Genomic DNA, 24,517 nt, shown 5'->3' with positions numbered 1-24,517 from the left:
CTTTGGTCTATATGCAATACCATGCTGTGCACACAAGCTTAATGAAGCACTCTGCTAACTTTTCTGGATACTGCAGATCCACACTACAGGTCTCACCACTCAATATCCCTCTAACTTTTTACTATGTCCCCTCATAACCCCACAATAACTTCAGGTTCAAAGTACCGTATTTGCCGGCGTATAAGACGACTGGGAGTATAAGACGACCCCCCAACATTTCCACTCAAAATACAGAGTTTGTTACATTACATTACAGTACTATGGGCCACTATTGACAGCTATGTCTATCCCAACTAAGTGCACCTGGTGTATAGGACGACCCCCCCACTTGGAGGCATGTTTTTCAGGGGGGAAAAGTAGTCTTATATGCCAGCAAATACTGTATGTCAATAGCTTTGCTAGCTGGACGTTACTCCCAAAGAAAGCTGATTTCACATCTTTGCATCTGCAGAGTTTCAGATCCAGAAGACCAATTGTGTTATACTTTATCCTGTCCTCTCTCTATAGAATCCAGAACCAAAGCACTTTTAATCGGCTTAAATTCTTCAGACTTTGAGAAGCTGCTCCTTTCCTCAGATAGGCCTCTTATGCACGGGCCAGAAGGCCCGCACTGACGGCAGGAGCACTTCGGTTACAATCACCAATAATGCTTGCTGCCGCCGCCAGCGCTGAAGCCTCCTGGCCCAGAGCTACGGAAGGACCGCGGTAAGTGACCGCGGGATCTTCCGCAGCTTCCCAGGTGAGCCAGAGCTGCAGCAGGCCAGCGCTGTGCGTAATCGCCAGCGCCAGGCTTGTTGGCCCGCCCAGCCCCGACCCTACGGTGTCCCTTAAGGGACAGAGCTGGGCAGCAGCCAGGATGGTGTCATCATTGTGCATAATCCAGGATTGGCCCAGCTGCCCCATTGCCACCAGCCCAGACTTTCTACCCCGTGCATAATTGGTCATAGTGTCACTCTTCACTTCAGCAGCCAAGAAAATACAGCCTAGAGCTGCGTCTAAAGAGAGCAATACTTTTATTCAATTAGCACTTTCTGGTTATTTTTTGATATTTAGATTGTTGATGTTTGTAATTATGTTATGTTGTATGTGTCAGATTGTAATGGCCTTTGGCCACAGATAATAAACTTATCACTATCACTATTCTGATGAAAATGACATGAAAATCCTGTAGTTTTGACAAAAACTTTGTACAGGTAAGGTGCTTTGAGGGGAAAGTGGGGCTATGTCTATAATCATTCCTCCTGCTATCCATGTGCATACAAACGGTACCTAGGTAATCTGTGTTCTTGTCACTGGGAATGCTATAAATGCTACACTCTTAATCTCAGGAAGAGAGCCTACACTAAGCTGAACACATCTAAAAAGAAGTCAGATTCAGGGACATGTTCCCACTCCTCCTCTGCCTGTGTTGCCTATGCACCCTTCTGTGAGAATAATGTTAGAGAAAAGCCATTTTAAAAATGTATTTGAGCCAATAGCACATTCTGAATGTGCACAGGTTTGCAATGTGAGCCATTTAATTTAGAAAAATGACATTTGACTTGGAATGCGTGTGAACATTATGAGCCTAGGCAAATTCATATTTCAGGCCAAGTAATTGAGAGTTTCGTCTGCATCACTGCATTCCAAAAGGGGAAACTGTCTTAGAGCAAAGAATCATGAAAAATGCCATCAGCCCTACTGTATTGCATGAGTACTGGTCGGTACTAAACCCACACTTCACATGTCCGAGGTCCCACCGCTCATTTCAATTTGTTTCTGGTTTGGAAACTATTGGACCTGGGTCCATTCTGGAACTCCTCTTAACTCCCCAGAGAAGCTATGATTATGACCCAAGTTCTGGTAGGTCTCGAACTGCACCTCATGCTTAGTTCTAAGCACTGCAATTTGTCTTGGGCCTTCAAGATTTGCACAGTTTAAAAACCTAAATATTATGTAAAAAACAATCTGGACATTTGTGAAGAATTCTGCGAATATAGGAAGTTCCAGAAGCACAAACCAGAAGGAAGGGAAGTGCAAAATGTAAAAGGCACTTTCATATTTCTGTGATGGCACAGAAAAAACAAATATGAGTAGACTGCCAAGAAGTGGGTTTAGAAGAGGCTACATACTACCTTCTGAGATTTATGATACTGCAATTGAAAAGGTGCTATTTGTGTGAAATGATACACATATGCAGAATAATATTTGATGCATGAATTGTTAAAAGGGCAATCCTACACAGATTCAGGTGGGTAGCCACGTTGGACTGAAGCAGCAGAACAAAGTTTAGTTCCAGAGTTACCTTTAAGACCAACAAAGTTTTATTCAAGGTATCAGCTTTCATGTGCATGCACACTTGGTCAGATATAATGAAACAGAATTTCCTCAACCCTTACATGTAGGTCAAGAGAGGGCGGAGAGATAGCTAGAGTCATGAAGCATAATTAATGAGGTGATTATAGCTGAGAGAGGATTAAGGCAGTTGTCACAATCTGTGAATGGCAGCAAATCAGCGTGTAACTGATGAAGCCTACCTGCAAATAAAAGCTTGAATAAAACTTTGTTGGACTTAAAAGTGTCACTGGACTCAAATTTTGTTCTAATCCTAAAGTGAGGTAAACCCATTCAAAGGGCTGCATTGTTAGTTGGGGGTTTTCAAGCACACCTAATGACTTTCAACCCCAGTGTTTGCTTTTAAAATATACTCCAATTATGTTTAATTTCAGCCTAAATCTATGAACTAAAACCAGAAAATTTACCAAAACAGGAAACTGCTTTGTTTCAGGTACAATCTGACATAGAATCATAGAGTGGGAAGAGGCCATCTAGTCCATCTGCTATGATGTTTTGTGGGCAACAAGCTCTTTGATATTTCCATCCAACACCTGACTTCAAATATTCAAATAAATTCTTGTTGGAAGTGAATTTCCGAGAAAGCACTTTATCACAGATGTCTGAATATTTTAGATATACTGTGTTTTGTCTAAAAATTGTAGAAAACTGTTGTTTTCCCTGACACCTTTGAAGAAAACTAAGAATGATTTACGTTAAAAACTGAGTGTCAAAAACAAATCTGCATTATCCTAAAGTCTTTATTTTTTTAAGTAGAGCCTGTATTTTTATATATTTATGTCATCAGGAGCTATTTTTTATTGTTAGTATAAGGCAGGCTGAGAATAGTAAGTAGTTGTCACTTGCAGAGGAATACCAAAGCTACACCAATATAAGCCTATTCATTTTAGGGGGTTTAGACTATACTCAGTATAGGATTGGACTGTTGGCTCTTTCAGATAACATACAGGAGTGGACTGATCACTGAACCCACAGGAGAATTTCTCAGAAGGCAACTGTTCCAGTGGCCCACTGGTTGCAACTCCAAGCAAAATCAAGCCCCAGAAACTGTTAGGGTATTTCCGCACATGTAAAAAAATAGCATTTCGCCAGCATAATGGTATTGTGCTAAAAATTATCATGCCTCCAGCCATTCCTCACCTTCTTCCTGTTTTGTTTCCATCTGCCACCTTTTCACACCTCTTACACTCCACATACCTGCTTGAAATGGTGGAAGAGAGCAACTCGCTTTACACGCGTCAATCAAGCCAAGCAATCAATCAAGCCAGGCAATCAATCACCTTTCTCAACATTTTAAAGGGCCTACAATGCCCATAATTTAAAAAAGAAATCCAAACCTTCTCCTTTGAAACGTCTATGCATCTAATCATAGTGCTTTTTGGAATGCCACTCATTATGGAATCACAAGTCTTGACAATTAAGAAAAATAATCTCATTCCTGATTTTTTTTGGGGGGGGGACTTTAGAGAGGCATGCTTTATGTCACAGATTTGGGAAAAATATTTTTGGCTTTACCTGCACACTTGTATGCTTATTCGTTGCTCCAGGCTGTTCACTTAAAAAACAACAACAACAACTCCCGTCCCCGGGAGAAGGGAGAGGGAGGTGGGTGCGAGAGCAGGACATTGGAGGCGGAGATAGCACTTCTTCATCTCCATACATTTCTTTGGCTGGTGGCCTGCTGATTGCTCTCCTGTTGCTTGTACTACATAGATCGGGGAATCCACTTTATGCAATTCCCAAACGAGTGCTTTAAAATGGCGGATGTTTCTTAAGGTTTGCTGGCTGGACACGGGAGGTTGGTGACATTGTGCAAAATGCCAAAATGCTCGCTTCGGCCCCACATATACTAAAATTGTATTGTGTTTTATAAGGTAAGTATGATGCTACATTAATGGCATGTAGAAAGGCCATCAGTGTCTCAGGGACCACTTGGCTCAGCCCCTGCACTGATGATGATAATGCTTCAGGAGCATTTTCTTGCCCCTAAATAATTTCTAATGCTTTTTCCAATTAGCTTGGCTCATTCCAGGGCTGTTTCCATTTCCCAGAGCACTCCTGATAATGTACTAGCACCCATCCCTTCCAGGGTGCACACATATCATATTGGGTCTTCTTCATAAGACATACACTAAAGGCTACTCCAGAGCTTTTGGAGTAGTATCTGGAATTTTTCAAAGACCCACCCAGTAAGTTTCACGGTGTTTCCTCCCATGACTCTTCTATTTGGTTTGTAATATTAAACAAGAACTGTAGATAGATGCTCCTGTACTAATTTCCATGAAAGGTGCCCATGCTTTTACGCAACACTGAATACTCTTCCTTGAAATTTCTTTTTAATAAATTTCCCTTGGTTATCATGGTTATCTTGCCATCACTGAATTTTAAATCTATCTCCTGTTTTCTACACTCACACAGAATAATATTCTAAAATATCAACTATTCTCCCTGCAGCATTCACATTGCCTTATGATACTTGTTTGATAAATAAGGATGCATATGCGAAATAATGGGCACCGGCTAATTAATTATCCAAAGACTTGGCATAAATAGAAAAACACTCAGTGAGATGTGGGGAATATTTTATCTGAACAAATGTTTTATTCCCTTTGTCAGGTTGCTAAATAAGCACAATAGGACCCAAACCTAGTTGGTGCTTTTAATCGAGCATGGCAACTTGTTTGACAGCCACATCAAATTAATGTACAAAATGTTTGTTCTGTATTTATACAGGATGCTTCTATCATGTCATCTGTTTTCTTTTGCCAGCTGGATCCATGCCTCTCTGCATGTCAGGGGTAAGATATTCTTGAATACACTTTTACTGGGGTCATCTCTTGCCTTTTCAAAGTGCTAAGAAGAGTGTTTCAGTCAAAAGCAATCTACATGCAATTGCTAGTTTATTGGGCCTGTGGCTATTTTCAGCCCCTTCTTTTGTGAGCCAAATAAAGAATAGTGACCTTCCAGGAGCTGCTGTCAGAAGTTACCATAAAGAGTTATACAGTTTCATAAGTCCCTCTCTGCCTTGTTTCTAGAGTCAGCGGAATTGGGTAGAAGTTATTGTTTGTAGGATACATCATCCCAAAATATCCTCTGTGTGAATAATAAATGAAGGAATTCTTTGGCCTCTGTTTAAGCTTTGTTTGACTTGTTGAGTTTAGCTTTGGGGAGCACATAGTTTGTAAGTCAAAGGTTCAATTCCCAGATCTCCATTCAAAAAGAGAGGAAACAAAATATTGACAGCAATCAAGTGAGATAGTAGACTGATCACAGGAAGATTTTGTTAAAAATAGTACATGCAGAAGGGGGCAATGAAGATGGGGGGGGGGGTGACTCTAGCAGCACTTGAATGTAATTATGGGAGGAGAAAAGGCCTAGGAAAAAAAATGAAAATATACCAAGTTAAAGATCTGATAAGAAAGGAGTATTCTGTTTGGAGTTATGTCAGGAGAAAACTAGTTTGGTTACTATCTATACATTCTTCATCTTCTTGCAACCTGTTCCTTTAACTTGACATTTAATAGTTAAGGGGTTGAGTCCTTGAAGTGTAGCTCTTCATTTCAGGGGTCTGTTGGTGGTTCTATTATCTTATAATACAAATGTAATAATAAATATATAAATCACTCATATATATTGCATTTAGAAAAAGTAAGCCTACTTTCTATTTGCTATTTATTATTCTGAATGGTTTCAACCACCAGTTTACTAATCTTACTAAGCTAATACATGCTTGTATACAGCAATGGGCAGAAACCATACCTACTCCGATACACAAATGCTGGAACCATGACTTCGATCCTGCCTAGATTTCTGTGAATGAAAGGAGAAGCAATCAGAGGTCTCCCTGGCGACCTCTGATTGCCATGTGGGGGGCCCCTATCCCACAAGAAGCAGCATTTTGGGGTACATTTTGTGCTGCCTAAAGTTGTCTTGTGCCCGCAGAAATCTAGACAGGATTCTTCATGGGTGTAAGAAGGCTTCCACTTCTGGAATGTGCTTCTACCAGAGGAAAGCTTCTTGTACCGGAAGAAGGCCATATAATTAGTGGAATGGAACTATAATCCCCCTCTCCCCAGAAACCTCTGACCGCCATGTGTGTGTGGGGGGCTGTCCCACAAGAAGCAACATCTTGGGGTACATTTTGTGCTGCCTAAAGTTGTCTTGTGCCTGCAGAAATATAGACAGGATTCTTCACGAATGTAAGGAGGCTTCTACTTCTTCTTGTACCAGAAGAAAGCCATATAATTAGTGGAATGGAACATTTGTATCCAATTAAATATTATTTAATAAAATGCATGCGTTTTCTCTGAACTCAGCTTTAACTTTAAAAAAAAAACATTGTTTACAACACTGTAGTGAAACTTGCATGCACTTTACTATATTGCAAAGAGTATTGTGCCATAACAAAACTTGTCAAAAGGGCTATGATGGATCGATCTGTAATAACCAATGCACATCTACCTTTGCTTAATCCGTTTTAGGCAATCTCTCCGCCATTTTATGTTTAGCATGATTGTTTAGTGGTGAGACACATACATTATTGATTTTTTATTATTACTTGCAAGTATTGGAAGAAAAACAGAACAGACAGTGCAAAGATAAAGTAGAATGAGAACGTCTATAATCTGTATAGTTATTTAAGATGAAAGAAAATCTCTACCTTTAGCTTGGTGTTGGAGCATTTCAAGCAGCAAATAGTATTTTCAAGGCATTTTCAGCCCTTGAGTTGCACTGCCAAAAATGAATGACTATTGCCCTTGCAAACCACCAGATTTAAAGCAATGCTAGCAAGAAAGAGGTAGAATAACCATTATTGTACTTTGACTTCTGTTTGGGACTTCCCCACTTTATTCAAAGACACAGAGATTATTTTGCTGGAAATGCCAGAAATGCAAACATTATGTGGCAGATTCAATTCTTGATTCCTGATTAAATGGCAAATAGTTCAAATATATATCCCCTTCTGGTCCTTGCAAGTAGACTGGAAAACGCTGCCTCATTGTTGCATGCTTCGCTTAGCCTCATTGCAAACCACTTCCATTAAATCGCAGTCTTCAAAAGGTCCTTTTTTTTTGTTGTTTGTCCTGTTTGTAACAGATGTTTTGTATCACATACTTGAACAAGCTAATTCATCTGCAAGGGGATCGCCCACTCCGGCTGGTGTGCGTCCAGCTGTGAAAAGAGCTCAAGTGTCATTTGCGGCCACTTTCATTCCATTCTTCTGATCTCACAGGAACTCAGTGACCACATCCAAGTCCAAAAGAAAATGAGAGAGAGAGAGAGAGAGAGAGAGAGAGAGAGAGAGAGAGAGAGAGAGAGAGAGAGAGCTGAGAACATCCACATCCTTTTAAAAATTTCCAGCGTGGGAGTAATGCTACTTCAAGCAGGAAGCATTTGTGAAAGGAATGCAACTGATGCTGAAGGAAGATACACTAATCTATGTTTCCCTCATCTTGCTCCAGTCTCAAAAAAAATGAGCCATTTAATATTAGAAGAAGAAGAAGAAGAAGAAGAAGAAGAAGAAGAAGAAGAAGAAGAAGAAGAAGAAGACTCAAAGCGGCTTACAGTCACCTTCCCTTTCCTGTGGGGTGGATGAGGCTGAGAGAGCCCTGATATCACTGCTTGGTCAAAACAGCTTTATCAGTGCTGTGGCGAGCCCAAGGTCACCCAGCTGGTTGCATGTGGGGGAGCGCAGAATTGAACCTGGCTCACCCAATTAGAAGTCCGCACTCCTAACCACTACACCAAACTGGCACCAGAACTGTTTGCTCAACAATGATGAAATAAGAGAGCCTGGTCAGTTTGAGATCTAAAAAACCACTTGACCAATTGCTACTCCCTGGCTAAATGTGACCAGTTCCCATTTCTAAGATGCAGAAGTTGTGATGAAAGTTGAACATCTGAGAAATATTCCTATTTCCGAAGTTACTTCAATAAATTTGGAATGTATTTTTAAGAACCAAAATGTGATTTATTCTCTGGCAAATCCACGTTCCGTTAATGGCTGGTATATATTAACATGCAGTAGTGGATCACAAAATAATCCATGCCTATGAAGAAGCTGATAACTGTTGTCAATTTGTGTTTTATAAGTAGCATAACTTTCACCATCATGCATTCTGAGAAGGATGCAACTGTTATTCCTCCTTAAACAAACACAAAATACGTATTCTGTATTGGGGGGAGGGTGCAACAGGATAAATTTTTTCAACTCTATTTCCATAAAATGTTAGCTTTAAAACAAAAATGGATGTTATAAATCAGGGGCAGTCAACCTGTGGTCCTCCAGATGTCCATGGACTACAATTCCCATGAGCCCCTGCCAGCATTTGCTGGCAGGGGCTCATGGGAATTTTAGTCCATGGACATCTGGAGGACCACAGGTTGACTGCCCCTGCTATAAATCACACAATGGCACATTCAGATTCACTGGATGGTATATCACCACTAGAATTTCAGATCAGTATATCAGCATGGAACAGTGGCCCACTGTTCCATGCTGATATACTGATCTAAAATTCTAGTGATGATACACCATCCAGCGAATTTGAGTGTGCCATCGTGTGATTTGGGAGAACCTGGTTTGATACCCTAGTCTGCTGTGGAAAGTTGTCAGGCAACCTTGGGCCGATCGCCATCTCTTAGTTTGGTTTTTATGAGAACAAAATAACAGGACAGCATTGTAAATTGCTTTGGGGTGGGGTAAACATTTTTAAAATCCATTTCTAGATCATTCATTCAGTATACTGACAGTGTACCTTTCAATTCAATAACTAAAAACACCAGCCTAATGTTGAAACTAAACTGGCTGCCTAAACTCAAAGAATCCACAGATTTGTTTCAAGAATCCTCAGTCAGCAACTATCAACACTACTTCTACAAAGTAACAGTAATATCTTGTAGCTAGGAACAGAACGTTTATGTTCCTGGCCAGGATACATCAAGGTACCTGTGACCACTCAGTCACAAGCAATTGGCCAAGGGTAGTCAAACTGCGGCCCTCCAGATGTCCAGATGCCAGCACTTGCTGGCAGGGGTTCATGGGAATTGTAGTCCATGGACACCTGGAGGGCCGCAGTTTGACTACCCCTGCAATAGGTTGTATCAGTACTGAACTGTGCCCCATCACTCTAATATAGGCTTTCTCAATCATGGTTTCATGAAACTCTGGGGTTTCTTGATAATCCTGGAATGGGCAGAAGTTAATTAATTTTAATATATTTTTAAAATTTGTTAAACATTTATTGGGTGATGTGACCATATATGGTCATGCCAACCCACCCACCCCCTCCCAAAATGGCCAGTGATGGGCCTGGAGGGAGTGAGGAGGGGCCCCGGGTGGGTGTGTTCACAACTATGCTTCCCAACCATATTCTACATAATTGTGCCTAGGGTTGTGTGCGGGTGCATCCGAATCAGCCGCCCCAGGCCACCACTGCCAGCGCCTCATTGTGCGGGGGGGGGGGGAGGGTGCGCGGCCTGGGGCGGCCGATTCAGACACTGCTGCGCACAACCCTAATTGTGCCACTTCTGGAGTTTCTCAAAGCCTGAACAATGTTTCAGAGGTTTCTCAATGGTAAAAAAGTTGAGAAAAGCTGTTCTAGTACATCACATCTATATCATATGATGTGCCCCAGGGTCTTTCTCAAACACAACTATGCTTGATCTGCTTAAGATCCAAGCCATCTAATACTGCACAAACTAAAGCTATTTGCAAGTTTCAGAACATTAAGCATGCCTGAAAATCTGGTGCACAACTTGAAGCTGCATTGAAATTCCCCAAGTTTAAGTTTGTTGAGCAGAAAGCCCGCATTTAGAAGAAAGCAAACGTTTTGCTGATTTCTCATACTTCCAGACTGTTGATCCATGAGTAACAATCCACAGTGCAGAATGCCTTCTATACTGAGTCAGTTTAACACTAAAAAATACCCAAAATATTGTGTATACCCACAACAAAGAACATGGCATTCTTGATCAGCTTCTCATATTTGGAATTAACTACCAGTGGCAAAATATGTTGATGTGTAAAAGATGCTTGAAATACGGTTAACTGATAATTAATGTATTATGCTTTTTAGCTACTACTGACTCAAAGAGTCCCCTGGTGACTTACAACCCTCTTATAAATATGCATTATTTTACAGTAATCCACAAACTGAATTCACCGTTTGCTGTCCTTGTTGGAAGTACAGAAGCACTATTGAGAATACATACTCTTTACCATTTCTTAGCTTCTGTTGGCCAATATTTATCTTTATCTTTAACCATCTTTAATCATTATAAATCTTTAACTATTATAAAGATCAAGTTGCGTACAGATAGCTCACTGCCTACCTGAATGGCCCTTCCTGGGGGTGTGCCACCAATAGGGAGAGAGCACTCTCCCAATGAGGGTCAATTGTGGGGCTTAAATGTCCTGCTCTTCCTCTTCTTGCTGCTTGCTGGGTAGAAGAGGAGCTGGCATCTCTGAAAGGCCCTGCTGCTGGTAAGTTGCCCCATCCTCAGCCTCATAAACAGTGCAGGTATATGTGCTAATGCCCATTGCATTTCTGGGTACAACAGACTTTGCTTCTAGTTGCCACTAAATATTACTGTGTAAAATTAAGAGTTTCAGTGGGTGGCCTTGTTATTTTTTGGTAGTACAGATAGATTGAAATCCAGTAACATCTTAGAGACTGATAAGATTTTGAGGGTATGAGCTTTTGAGAGTCTCAAGCTCCCTTCATCAAATAAAGGTGGTATGGAGACCTCTGAGTCCTTATATCCCAACAAATGGACAGTGTTGCAAAGGTGCAATGAGCATTGTAATCAGTTTGATTAGAGCAGAAGGGAAATGCTTGGGGGTAGAAAATTAGCATTTGCAGTGAGATAAGACTCCTTCGTCCATATGCAAAAAGAATGGACATAAATCTAACAGTAAAAGCCACCACAATAAAAAAGTGAAAAGATTTTTATCTCCCAGATAATTCCAATGGTCATTCCAATCCTGGCCTAAGAGTTGCACTCCTCAAACAGAAATGCCTCAAATGGAGATGACAATATGAGACTGTTGGATAATCACAAGTTCAGAATGATGGACTCCCCCCCGCCCGCACACACACACGCTCCAGGGCTGAATAGGGACATATGATTTTTATCTTACTGCAAATACTAATTTTCTGCACCCAAGCATTTTCCCTCTCCTCTAAACAAACTGATTACAAGGCACATTGCACCCCAGCAACCTGAGTTCATTCTCTATAACACCTTCTGACTGGGATATAAGGACTCAGAAACCTGCATGCCAACTCTGATGAAGACACCCTGTGGGGTGGGTGAGGCTGAGAGAGCCCTGATACTACTTCTCGGTCAAAACAGCTTTATCAGTGCTGTGGCGAGCCCAAGGCCACCCAGTTGGTTGCATGTGGGGGAGCGCAGAATCAAACCCAGTTCACCAGATGAGAAGCTGTCACTTTTAACTGGTACACCAACCACTACACCAGACTAAACAGAGTTTTAAAACTAAACAGTGAGAGAATAAATGATGTCTACTATATATAGTTCACTACTATGAAATGAAGCATGCTATTTTAAACTCTAAAATGAATTCAGTGGCATCTTCCTTTATTCACAACAACATTACAAGGGAACTGGCATGGTAAGTCACAAAACGTTAGAACCTGGTCTTGCATGATCTAGATTTGGCTGATTTTATTTTTGCTCTTGATTCAGGTTGTATTAAGCTTGGGGAAAAAAGCTTTATTGAATTAGGAGCAGGCTAAACTGCAATAGGTCCTGGTATTTTACATAATTTGCTTGTACCTCCCTCCCCTTTATTAAATAGGAGCCAGGTCAAGGTAGGTCGAGTTCGGTCAAGTTAATTAATATGACAGAACTGTGTGTGAATTCCTCTCCACTCTGCTTGTGCTAGGTACACTAATTAGCTGCTTCCTTTATGAACATCTAACTTTTTTCATGTTTAGAGTTTGGGGGCAGGTGTGTTCTTGAAATGTTCCCTGGGAACTGCAGTAAAAGGGCAGGCAATGCCGTCTCAGCAGCTCTGTGACACTCACTTTCCCATCTACATGTGTCACAAAAGCCTGCCCTGGGTGGGATGTTGGATCACTTATGCAATGTTAGTTGCTGCCGTGGAAAGGAGTAACACATTCTTGGTCGCTTCAGTTAATTTTAAAATGGTTGCCATTCAGGAGGCATTTTCATATTAATCAGATGTCCTGGAAACAAAACACTTTGAGTGCAGAAATTTAAAAGTTCAAAATTTCTGAACATTCAGGGTCATTTCGCACCTGATTTAAAAAGTGAGAGTCTCACCCTTTGCAAATGACATATTTTCAGCATTTTGCACAATGTCGTAAACATCCATCGTTACATCTGCAAAACGGCTGCTACATCCTCCATTTTAAAGCGCTTGCAGGGGAATCCACAAAACTGGATTACCCCTGCTATGTAGCGCTATCAGGATGAAAGCAGCCAGCAAGACACTGGCACAAGACACGTGTATTACCAAAGTGGCTAAAGTAGCGAGATTTCCAGCTCCAGTACCTGCCCAAGCTGCCCGCCTCCCTCTCTCTAGACCCAGAATGGGGCTTTCTTTTTTTAAAAAAACTCCCTGGAACAACGAATAGAGACACAATTGTCCAGGCAGAGCAAAAAAAAATAAACTTTTCCCCACCAGTTTGCCCATAAAGCATGCCTCTTTCCCCAACAACAACAACAAAATTGCAACCCCCCTCATTGTTTTTAAAGCTTCAAGTCTCCGGACTGCAAGAGGCCTTGAATAGATGCATATGCATTTAAATGCAGAAGTCATTTTAAAAAATAATAATTAGCTTGGTCCCTTTAAGAGAGGGAGAAATGTGATTGGCTGCATGTCTTGATTGACAGGGGGAGGAGAGGAGTATATATAACACATTCCCCTCTTCCGCCATTTCAAGCAGGCATTCGAAATGGCAGGAAGTGCTAGACGGCAGCAGAGGAGCCAGCAGGTGAGGAATTCCAGAAGGCGTGGGTTTTTTTTAGTGTTACACCATTGTGCTAGCCTAATGCTGCTTTTTTATGTGCAGAATGGCCCTCAGAATTCTATTAAAGTCAACAGGAAATAGCCGATTTTCCAATAACTTCCTCATCCTTTCCCAGTTCCCATATCAGCCCAGAAAAGTCTAACAGACATGAAAAGTGCACTGCAAAAGCCATCTGTCTATCCAGACGTATTTAACAAACCTTACCCCTTATCTTTATGCCAAAATTGAATATAAAGTATCCCTATTAATCTACCAAGAGCCTCTTGTGGCGCAGAGTGGACAGGCAGCCGTCGGAGCTCCGCGCCTCTGTGTGTGTGCCCGCCGGTACACTGACGGCCACGCCTCCCCTCCCCCCTGTGCCGCAGTGCTGGCTGCGCTGGGAGAGACTGGCCGCTTCGGGTGCCAAAGCGCCCAACCCTAGATCTAGTGATTTTCTGTGTATACAACCGTGTGGAAAAAGCAAGTGTAAATTAGACTGTTGCATAGGAAGTCAGCAGTCACCGTTGTGATCACAGGGATTCGAAAAAGTAATGATTCTGCCTCCACTCTATATACAGCCTGGCACTAACCAGACTTTGTTTATACGATATACAAAGTTGCATAGCGAAACTGGTACTGGGAAGTGGGCCAAAGTTAACCAAACAAGTGAATTTATCCTTAAGATACTTGTACAATCACATTGATTTTTACCTGGAATTGTATGTGAGTGACTTCACAAATTAGGGCCGGGGAAAAGATAACGTAACCTCTGTTGGACATAACGACATCACAGAACACCATACCGATTACTTCCTTGATTTATGGGAGTTATCAAACTGGAAGTCCTTGATTTTCTGCCTCAAGAAATACTGCATGACTGTTCTGCTGAGCTTTGGCACCAGCTTCTGGTTAAGTTATTTCAACCTTTAGCCTTCTGTGTTTTAACAAGCTCATTTTCAAAGGATGATTAAAAATGTCCAGTTTTTTTAGAGAAAATAGCAGCCAGTTTAATTTTTCTGGCATGCTTTCTGTTTGTTTTTCTTATCATGTAGGTGAACTATCACGTTTCAGCTTGGACACAGAACACAGAATCAATGCTTTATTTCTTCACGTTTGTACTTGAACACACAATGGCTGTTTCACTGAACTTATGATAAAAGCATGCCAAGTTCCAGATAGAGGAGCTATAACTTTTGAGAGATTTTTTTGTGAGCAGAAATGAGGAATTCAAAATAATTTGTTTAAGAAAGCTGGAGACAAGAGATTATAACATGAACGCGGTGATTCGGATTTTTTTCCAGTGCAGCGAAATAGCAGAATCTGGTAAAAAGAAAAAGAGACTGTTTCCGCATGAGGAATCTGCCCCTGGACAGCCCCTGGTTGTTGGTGGGGTTTTAGAGTGCACACGACGTCTACATCCCAAGGCTGTCCAGGGGCTGGCTTGAGTTTTGGCCTGATTTGCCCCAAGATGAGGGAAATTGCCAAAAATGGATTTGCCACCTCCTATTGCTCTTCTCATCAGGGAGCAACCAGTGTCAACCCAATATGGAGGGGGAAAGGTGCTATACTCTCTGTAGCATTGTCCTGCCCTCCACTTTCCATTTCTTGCTCCAAGATTTATTTTTTTAAAGAATGGCACGGTCCACATTTCTGTGGGACTGCAAAGCTACTTTGTCAAAGTTAAAATAAAAATCTTTTGTAAAGTGTCCATGATATTTTGGGGATCAGGCAGGCAAAATACAGTCTCATTTGACTTTTCTGGTGGGGGGTAAGGAACAGGGAAAGAGGTGAGGGCCATTATGAAGCATCCCTCTCCCGATCAGCCAGGCTTCCATGCACTTTGTTTTTAAGCCCATTGTTTACACAAAATCACTCTTTGGGGTCCAGTTACAATTTCGAGTCTCTCACAAATCTATCTGGACATAATTAGAGTTCGAAACACTGTGGATATCAAAAGGGGGGGGGGGATGCTGTATCATCCTGGCATTTTTCCATAGCAATGCGGAAGTGTTAATTTTAAAATTAAAAATGCTTCTATGTTGTGGTGTTACCACATAGCAATGTAGAAGTGCCTTAAAAAAAGTTAATTTCAGGGCTCAAGGGGGAAGAAAGTTTGAGTTCACTTGATTACCACTGTGCAGTGATTGGTGGCTTGCTGTGATTGACAAGCCAAGGAGTGTGTGTGTGTGGGGGGAGTTTGGCTTGTTTTCCCTTGCAGCCTCATCAGAAGGCAAAAAGCCACAATGAAGCAGAGGGGAAATCTCTGCCACAATGAAGCCACAATGAAGCAGGAGGGGTGTCCCGTGAGACAAGAATCCAGGGGGAGTTTTAAATACCCCCAAAGAATACAGGAAGAATGAAACAAACACCACCCTCCCACCCTCCCACCCACCCTTGACCCCAAGTCTCAGCACAATCTGGGCTGCAACTAAATATGCAATTAAAGAAAGCACAGCTCTTTGGTTTCAATACCTGCGAAAGCCTAACATTATTGTTAGCATAGAAGGCATGAGACAATATCCCTGGTCTCATGTTGTACATACTTGGAACCACCACATGGTCTCTTTGGTGACTGCAATCTCAAGGAAAAAAACACTTTGCACAAAAAGGGTGCACTGGGACATACACAAAACTAAGTATATTTTTGTGTGTGTGTGTGTGTGAGAGAGAAAGCAGGAATAAAGAGACAGAGAGTAAACACTGTTATGGCATATGTCTAACACTACTGTTGGGGGAGGCACTGGCAAACCACCCCGTATTGAGTCTGCCATGAAAACGCTAGAGGGCATCACCCCAAGGGTCAGACATGACCCAGTGCTTGCACAGGGGATACCTTTACCTTTACCTTACTGTGCTCAGATCACTTTTAAATACCCCAGTTCAGGAAACAAACCCCCAACAAGAGCCTCTATTTCTCAAACTGGTGATACAAGAGCACACATTGGCAAAGAAGGGGTCCCTGCCATAACATATGACACCTGTTTCATCCTTCCTCTCTTGAACCTACTGTCTCTATTGACTCATCCACCCACTCACATTTCTCAATAGCTGCTAGCAGGGTGTCTACGGTGCAGATATGTTGGCAACACAGCACAATGGCATGCTTGCAAACAGGCAAAAAGGGGAGCACAACAACCCTTCCAGAGTGACCACCAGCCACAGGAGAAATTACTATGCTTGCTGAAGGGTGTTTTTTTCTGCAGGATACCAGCTAGCAACATAGGTTATGTGCCAGTGTCATGTTCTTCAGATTACAATGTTACATGTGCATGTATCAACTTTTAAACAAATAAAGATCATAAATGGACTAAACCTGTCTAATTCTGAACACATTTGGTACTTTCAGCAAATAAATGCATGTACTTGAAGTATTAGAATCAGAATGAATTTTCCAGCTTTTTTTTTTTTAATTTCTATACCACCAACTCCTGGACCGGCCGGCTCATGGCGATTCACAACAGAATAAAAATATAAAAACACAGGACGGCAAGATTACCATCTTGCCAATATAATACAATAATCACAGTTTAAAAATTGACAAAGATGGCAGGCATAACAATTCCTACTAGTCCCATATTCCTTGTTCGCCTATTCCCGGCAGTGTCAAACAGACGTAAAGCTGGGGCGATGGATGGCCCCAGGGGGATCCAGATGCCACAAGGGTGGGGGAGGACCCAATCTTATAGCCCAAAATTCAGCCTGGCATCAACCAAAAACCTGGCAAATATGAAAGTATTCAGGAACACACAACAAAATGACAAACCACAAACATTACTGTGTAAAACTGTGAATGGGGTGGTGGTGGGGGGAACTGCTTCTAGAAAACTTTGATTTTTGTCCTCACTCTTCCTTATTGTGAGAGACAACACGTGAAATTAAGTATTGGAATCAATAAAGCATTGTTTTTATTTCTGAAGTATGTTTGACCTTCTTACACATAAAGAGAACTGCATCACTAGGTTCCATTGTAAGGTAATGCCACCAGGTATTCACTAAAATCAGTCATACTCAAAGTATTGGCAATGCAACTGCAAGATCAAAATAAAGCTTCCAAAACAGAGATCAAGAAATATTCAGATTTTGCTTTCAAAAATCCTATGTATGAACACTGAGGATGGGAAGACACTTTCTAGCTATAGAAGCTCTTTCCATTTCTGGGTGTGATTCTAACACATGACTCATAATTCTTGAGCAAAAGGAAGAGCCAGGGAACATATTTATTTCTACCTGTAAACCTCCAGGGAAGCATCAGTGCGGGTGGTTTAAAGGGCTGACATTCTCCCCTACCTCTTAAGGAAGAAATGGGCCCTGCATACAGATTTAGAGGCAGGGATTTATCTTGGTAATTTTACCCTGAACTCTTGAGTTCTCTGCAACACGATGATGGACCGTTGCAGCAGTCTTGAAAACCACCGTCAGGAAGCAATGGGAAGTGGTGAATAACCTAAAGGGCTACAAATCATGCTGAGAGTATTACTGCATGAAGGTGAGAGAATGATGCCTATTCTATGCGTACCTTGTGATTAAAACTAGCCAATATAAGAAGCCAAATAATAAATGTAAGCAGATAGGCCCCTTAAAAATAAAACTGATCATGACAATGCTGAAGACATACGTTGGGAAAACTGCTAATGCTGCCATCACCACAAGACAAAGCGCCCCCACCCCCCAGTTTCCTAATCTCCTGTCTCTCCAAACCAACAGTCAAATTTGTCCTGCAGAATCAGTGTGTGACTTTGCATACAAAATGCGCTCAAACTGAGCCACTTCTGGGCAGCTGAAGAAATCCAAAACAGAGGAGGAATTGTGTCTCTAGGATCTAGCTCCACTGGTATAAATAGTTCTTCTGGTGTATGATTGACTCTTTCTGGGCTTTTGTTTCATGTCAGGTCCCTCTGAGCATGACAGAGACAAAGCTAGGGTAATGCATTTCACTGAGCTCAGGCGCATTGGCAAGAGTGAGTCTGGGGCTGCACAAGGTCGAACCAGGCTAATAAAGAATGCTGCAGGTTTAAGAAGATGTGAATTCAATTGGCACCCATTCAATAAGCCAAACACCACAGCAAACCCTCCCCGTGACTGTATAAAGTAAACATACTTATTTTTTGTCCATAATTATTTGTTGATATTAAAGTTGTGATTTTTTAAAACCTTACCTGGTAAGCAAGGTTAAAAAAAAAAAACTTAACAGGATATCTATCAAAATAAGAGACATCCAACGAAGCCCTAGCAGGTCTAAACCAGCATCAGTGATTCATTTTTTGTATGCCTCTGAATATTTCAACAATTCAGTAAGGTTCCTTCCTCCCTCACTAAAGGCCTTTTTATTTCATAAAGAAAGAAAATAATTTAACAAGAGGAACAGCAGCAGATGTGTTCATCCTTGCAATGCAGAATACACAGGAGTATAATTTTATTGCGTTCCCTAATGTACTGATTCAGAGATTATACAAAACGTACTTCACTTCTGAATTCCCCTACCATCATTAATGAAGGCCACCCTCCCCATCAAAACATTCCCCAACAGTATACCTATTAATATAGTCTTACAGCTGAAATGGAATCAAATTTAGGGAGCTTCCCTAAGGTTATTTGCTGAATGAAGATGTCTTCAGCACACCTGCCTTCTGTCAACTACTTGGGGATGACCCCGAACCCTCTGCTAGCACTAACAATGGACCAGGAGTTTTACGGTTCAGTGTTACTGTTACTTTCCGAACAAGGGATGGCCAAAGAATCATACCACAAAACCCACAATACTGAGCTCATTTCCCCCTGTGTACTAGTCTTTTAGTCTCATGCTATATTGTTGATTGAGATGACCAAGAAGCTGATATCAGAACTCTCTTACAGTGCCTACAGACAACCCTAGCCATTAACTGCACCTGATTTGCAAAGTTAATAAAATGACCTTCACCTTGGGCTACTTAATTGGTTGTCTGCTATCTCACACCACTAGTAATTGGAAATCTAGTTACGCTGCCCAGCCCATATACACAAAATTCAGGAATAATGCATGCAAGGATACAATGAACAGAACTGATTTCATCTAAGCTCCAATGACCAGCCTACTGTTTTCCTATCAGATGTCACTTCAATGACCAGTTAAAGAAGGTGGATGTTCAAATAAAGATAAGTAACTTCTACACCCTGGAGAAATCACACCCGCTCCCAATAACACAGAAAAGTGTGTCTGGATGTCGACAAATGCTCACTTACTGTTGGTTGCATAACATATGACGGATGAGGCATCCATGAAGTGCTCTGTACCTGTGTATCAGAAAGCACCATATTAGCATAACAGCATGCAAAACAACAACAACTGAGCTTTGAATCAAACATAGAGCAGACTGAGCCCTTGATGCTCCACTTCAGAAAAACGATTCTACACGAATTTCACATGTCGATAAAGTTTAAGAGCTTGGTTAGATTCCCTCCCAGGTTCAGAGTTGTAAACTTTAATGGCAAAACCCTGCTCAGGACTTGAAAGGCAAGTCCATACAAGAGCCGGGTTTCTGTGGCTTGGATGCAACCCTGCAAACCACACCACAGCAGTGCTGACTAGCACACAAATCTATTATCAGAAGACCCAGAGATGAGAGGAAGTCTCAGAGCTGAGGTCAGTAGCAGGCCACACAGACAGTACATAAAAGACAACGCTGAACAAGTAATCAATGCTGCATGTTGTGACCAATGAGAAGAATGTGACACATGTGTCTGCAAATCCAGTATAATCATTAGGATAAGAATTAACTTCATATCAGAAAGGAGGACATGTTCTCAGGTCCTCAAGTTGCCCAACTCACTGCTCCAACATTCCCTTCTTATGAAAGGGCAAAGCTGCACATACACTTACTGTTCATCGCGTCAGTAGCGGCTCAGTAGAAGGAATTCTGTTCCATCAGCCAGCCACCACCATACAGCACTGTATTTCTCCCCTCTTCCCACAGTGATGGAGAAGCTAATGTGCCTTCCTTCCTTGTTCCCAGGCATCTTGATTCACAGCATGACAAGCTGCACATGCCCGCTAAGGCTTCTTAAAGTGTTACAAGGCATAAAAATGCAGAGAAAGTTTTGGAGACCCTATTAGACATGCGTGAATGTCTAATGACCAGAGGATGACCAGAAGACGCTGCCTCACCTGCTGCCTCCAGGTTACCAGCAAGCATCATGCCCATGGGACAGTACATGTACATTCCTGTGTGCCTCTGGGCATTGCTGCTAGGGTAGGGGTACCTTGTAATCTGCTGGCTGCAAGATGGCTGGATCTGTCCATGCTGCACCATGCTCAGTATCAATAAAATCTCTGGCTTATTTCCTGTCAAATAAAGGTATCTGTCTGTTGGGTCATCATTTCACCTTGTAGATTGTCTCCTTGGTATGTAATCCACCACCTGAGACTACTGCCAGACCTTGCTTTATTATAGAGCCAACCTGATCAAAGAGACATATTGCAATGGAAGGTATTTCATTTTCCTGGCAGTGGCAGTTACCCTGGTTCAAAGCTCATGAGTCAACATTCAAGTTAGTTTCTTTTGCCAGAAAAGTTCAATCCAATAAGATAATAATATTTAGCAAATACTCTTAATTGATCAGCAAACTCTTGAGTAATTAATACATGCACACACCCAGAGTTAATCATACCATTTTAAATTAACACAGTTAAAATGTGTCTTTTCCCCACAAGCCTAATATTATTAGCTGCTTTCCAAGAAACATTTCAGTTTTTCAACCAGTAATTTCACTGTCCTTATATAAGACTATTGCTTTTGCAAAAACATCTGAAATAATACTTCTGATGAAAATAATATCTTCACTCCTTGACACACTCTCCAGTCTGGTAGGATACTTTTCAAGCAAAAAAAAATTACAGACTTTTGGTTTTTGGCCGGGCTCCAGATAGCAAAGGCAGGAGGTCACATTCAGGATCAAGACATTATTTGCACTGCATTCCAAGATGATACAGATGCAGATCCATTCTTCACACATGACAGATTTTTAGCTTTTCCCTCAAAAGAGCTCCAACAACAACAACTAAGATGCAGTCCCAGGTTGTTTGCGAATATCCCATTTCATGCCTTTAACTGACCACACCATCAGAGATTACAGACACTCCCACAAATATCATTCATAACAATTACAAGAGGCTGGGAAAGGCTGTGGCTCAGTGGAAGAGCATCTGCTTGGCAGGCTGAAGGGCCCAGGTCCCCTCTCTAGCATCTCTAGTGGGAAGGCAGGAGTTGATGTAATAGACAATACTGACCTTGATAGCCCAAGGATCTGATTCAATGTAAGTCAGCGTCATACATTTATGTGGTTGTAAACAAATTGAGGGCAATGCAAACTGCCGCTCCATTAGCTGTAAGCAGGTAGAGTCTTGTTCCAGATATTTCAGTATTAAAGTTTATTGTGATTATTTCCATTACCAATTAAATTTCTAGTCAACAGATTCTTGAAAGATGTTTTAGATAATTTCACAGCACTCAAATGTTCCTATGTTTATAAATTAGCAATGAAAAAGAAGGTAGAATAGCATGATTGAATACAATCACAGTTGTCATTATAATACATAATGAAAACTTCAGTTAAGCAAGATTAAAATATATATCTTTTTAATATCCAGGAGTTCAGAAGGATGCTTAGAAAAAAGTTTAGCTGTTGTCTTTTCTTCTCGGTGCATATTTTGTTGAATGAAGCATAGGTTCAGAGGTTAGCCAGCACCCTGCAGAGGTTGGTATGAATTCTTAGAATGTATATATATTAACTTTATTAAATGAGCAAATAATCTCAGGAGGACATAAAGCTTTGCTGATGATCACTATGAAAATATGGATCTGCACCATTTATTCAAACAGACCTGAGCCTGGTCAAGAATCTTCAGGGGTAGTCAACCTGTGGCCCTCCAGATGTTCATGGACTACAATTCCCATGAGCCCCTGCCAGCAATTTCTGACAGGGACTCATGGGAATTGTAGTCCATGAACATCTGGAGGGCCACAGGTTGACTACCCCTGGTCAAGAACATTTTTTTTTGCTTCCCTTGTTTCCTTCCATCTCATTTTCATACTGTATAAACTTCAAATCAGCATATCCTTTAATTCACTTACTATTTTGCCTAATTATTCACTATGTTGGTTGGGTCTGGCCAGCTTTTCCACTCAAACTTGTACAGTTCCTGTCCTAACTAAAGCCCATGTCTGAGATGTCTGCTGCCTAGGGTTGCCAGTTCCAGGGTGATAAACAACTGGATATTTTGGGAGTGGAAAGAGGGCAAAGCTTGGAGAGGGGAGGGACTTCAGTGCAGTAAAATGCCACGGAATCCACCTCCCAAAGTGGCCATTTCCTCAGGAGAAACAATCTCTGTAGCCTGGAGATAATTCGTAAAAGTGGGAGACCTCCAGCTACCACCTGGAGGCTGCCAGCCCTGTTCTTGGCCCATGATCCCAGAATTTTTCTGTTGACCAAAAGGGACCTTCCTTTTCTATTTTCGCAAACAGAAACTTTGGCTGGAGCCTGTTTTTGTCCATTTGTTCCCTCTCCCAGTTCTCTCTTGCAGACACCTTTGTTAACAAAAGGGCTTCCCAAATTGCTCCCGCCTCCTTTCCTTTTCTTCATTTCTTCCTTCTTTCCTATCCTTGCAACATCATCCAATATTCCTTCCCAATAAAGAATCGCAGACAGAGTCTAAAATACCCCAATTCTCTGAGGAAACTTCAGCTATTATCATCTTTTCCCTGATCCGTCAGGTCTAAATTCTAAGCATATCTTCAGCTCTTGCAATTTCTCTGTGGTGACTTGAACCTGAATCAAATCAACCCCCAACACTTCTTGCAACAAAGATCTTTCAGCTGACTTGTTTATTCCAGAGCAGTTTTTCTCGCTCTTTGAGTTATCCTACTTTGTGAGTACATACCCGGATATAGTCAATTGTCTCAGTGACCTTGCCCTTTGCATATGCATTAGTCAGGGGTATTTGATTTGGTTTTGTAAGCAGCTAGGGAAAGGTGCTTGGCATACACATCAAGAGAAAGAGAATACAATTCAGCAAAAGGATTCTTTTCCCCTTTTGTTCAAAACAGCTTTTGTCAAATCTATCTGTTTAGGGCAGAAGTGATAAGAAATGTCATCCGAGGTATTTGGGCCTGTGATAAAGCTAAGCAATGTTTTTGGATGCATAGAAGCATTTTTTAATCATTAAGCGAAAGCAATATAGATCTATCACATGGATACAACATGGCTGATCAAGAAAGCACACTCCAAGAAACATGATTTATTTGTTTTTCATTTAAAACATTTATGAGTCTCCTTCTTTACGGAGCTCAAAGTAACTATAGCATAGGGGGAAACACATTAAAATCACAATTTAAAAGCACAAATCAGGACTGCTAATAACCAGTTGCAGTCCTCAAGAAAACTGTCTTCAGCTGCCTCCTAAAGATGGCCATTGAGGGGGACAGATACACATCCCTGGGGAGGTTTTTCCATAATTGTGGGGCTGCAACCAAAAAAGCCCTCTCTTGTGGACCCAACAAACAAACTTCGTTGAATGCTGGAAAAGTCAGAAAGGCCTCCCCCTATGATCTTAATTCCCCAAGGACATCATAATGATGATAGGGAAGAACAAGGCAGACAAACTTGGTTTTATACATACAGTAGATTAGAATTAGAGTAACAACCTACAAAACTAGTTTAGGATAATGTAATCCATGGTGTTTATCAAAAAACATCTCTGATACATTAGTTGAGCTCAGAAATTTTAAATTTATATTGCCACCTATAGTTCTGGTTGATTTTCATGCAGCAGTAAGAACTGATAACATGGAAATGAAACTTCTTTTTCATATGAATACTTTTTCATGAAAAAAATCACCAATTTTCACTGAAAATCTGCTGCTTTTTTTCAATACAGAATTTCATATCAATAATGAGCTGCACAAATTAGGCATTCATATAGTAAAGAGATTGGGTGATACGTGATGACAACAGTAACTTTAAACACATCATTATGGCAAAATGTAGATTATAATCATGTAGTATAGGTCAGGTCACTGCCTTAAGTCAGACTTTTGTTATGTAAGCTGCAATGCAAGTAGACGCATAATGAAATCTTTAACTTTCTTTAACTTGAACTTACTAAAGAGAATTTAAAAGTACTGTCATTGAAGGGAAAGTACAAGCTCTGA

At 41.2% G+C, this 24,517-nt stretch overlaps 1 protein-coding gene across 7 annotated transcripts in view; it reads right to left on the bottom strand.

Annotated features, from left to right (window-relative positions):
- RBMS3 (RNA binding motif single stranded interacting protein 3) overlaps positions 1-24,517 on the bottom strand; it is an 862,898-nt gene that overhangs the window by 60,389 nt on the left and 777,992 nt on the right. For 4 of the 7 annotated variants that reach the window (XR_013225653.1, XM_077304652.1, XM_077304650.1 and 1 more), the window contains one exon: positions 19,554-19,604. The exons of 2 other annotated variants lie outside the window; for them this stretch is intronic. Coding sequence is in view for 4 of the 5 variants with exons in the window: in XM_077304652.1 (XP_077160767.1) it covers positions 19,554-19,604 (51 nt within the window). In the remaining variant the exon portion in view is untranslated. Of the gene's footprint in view, positions 1-16,812; positions 17,052-19,553; positions 19,605-24,517 lie in introns of those variants that run through there. One more of the 7 variants, XM_077304654.1, reaches the window with a different exon arrangement.

Source organism: Paroedura picta, chromosome 11 (genome assembly GCF_049243985.1).
Source record: "Paroedura picta isolate Pp20150507F chromosome 11, Ppicta_v3.0, whole genome shotgun sequence".
Taxonomy (NCBI): domain Eukaryota; kingdom Metazoa; phylum Chordata; class Lepidosauria; order Squamata; family Gekkonidae; genus Paroedura; species Paroedura picta.
Note: the sequence above shows the minus strand (reverse complement) of the source record. Positions and strands in the feature narration are given on the sequence as shown.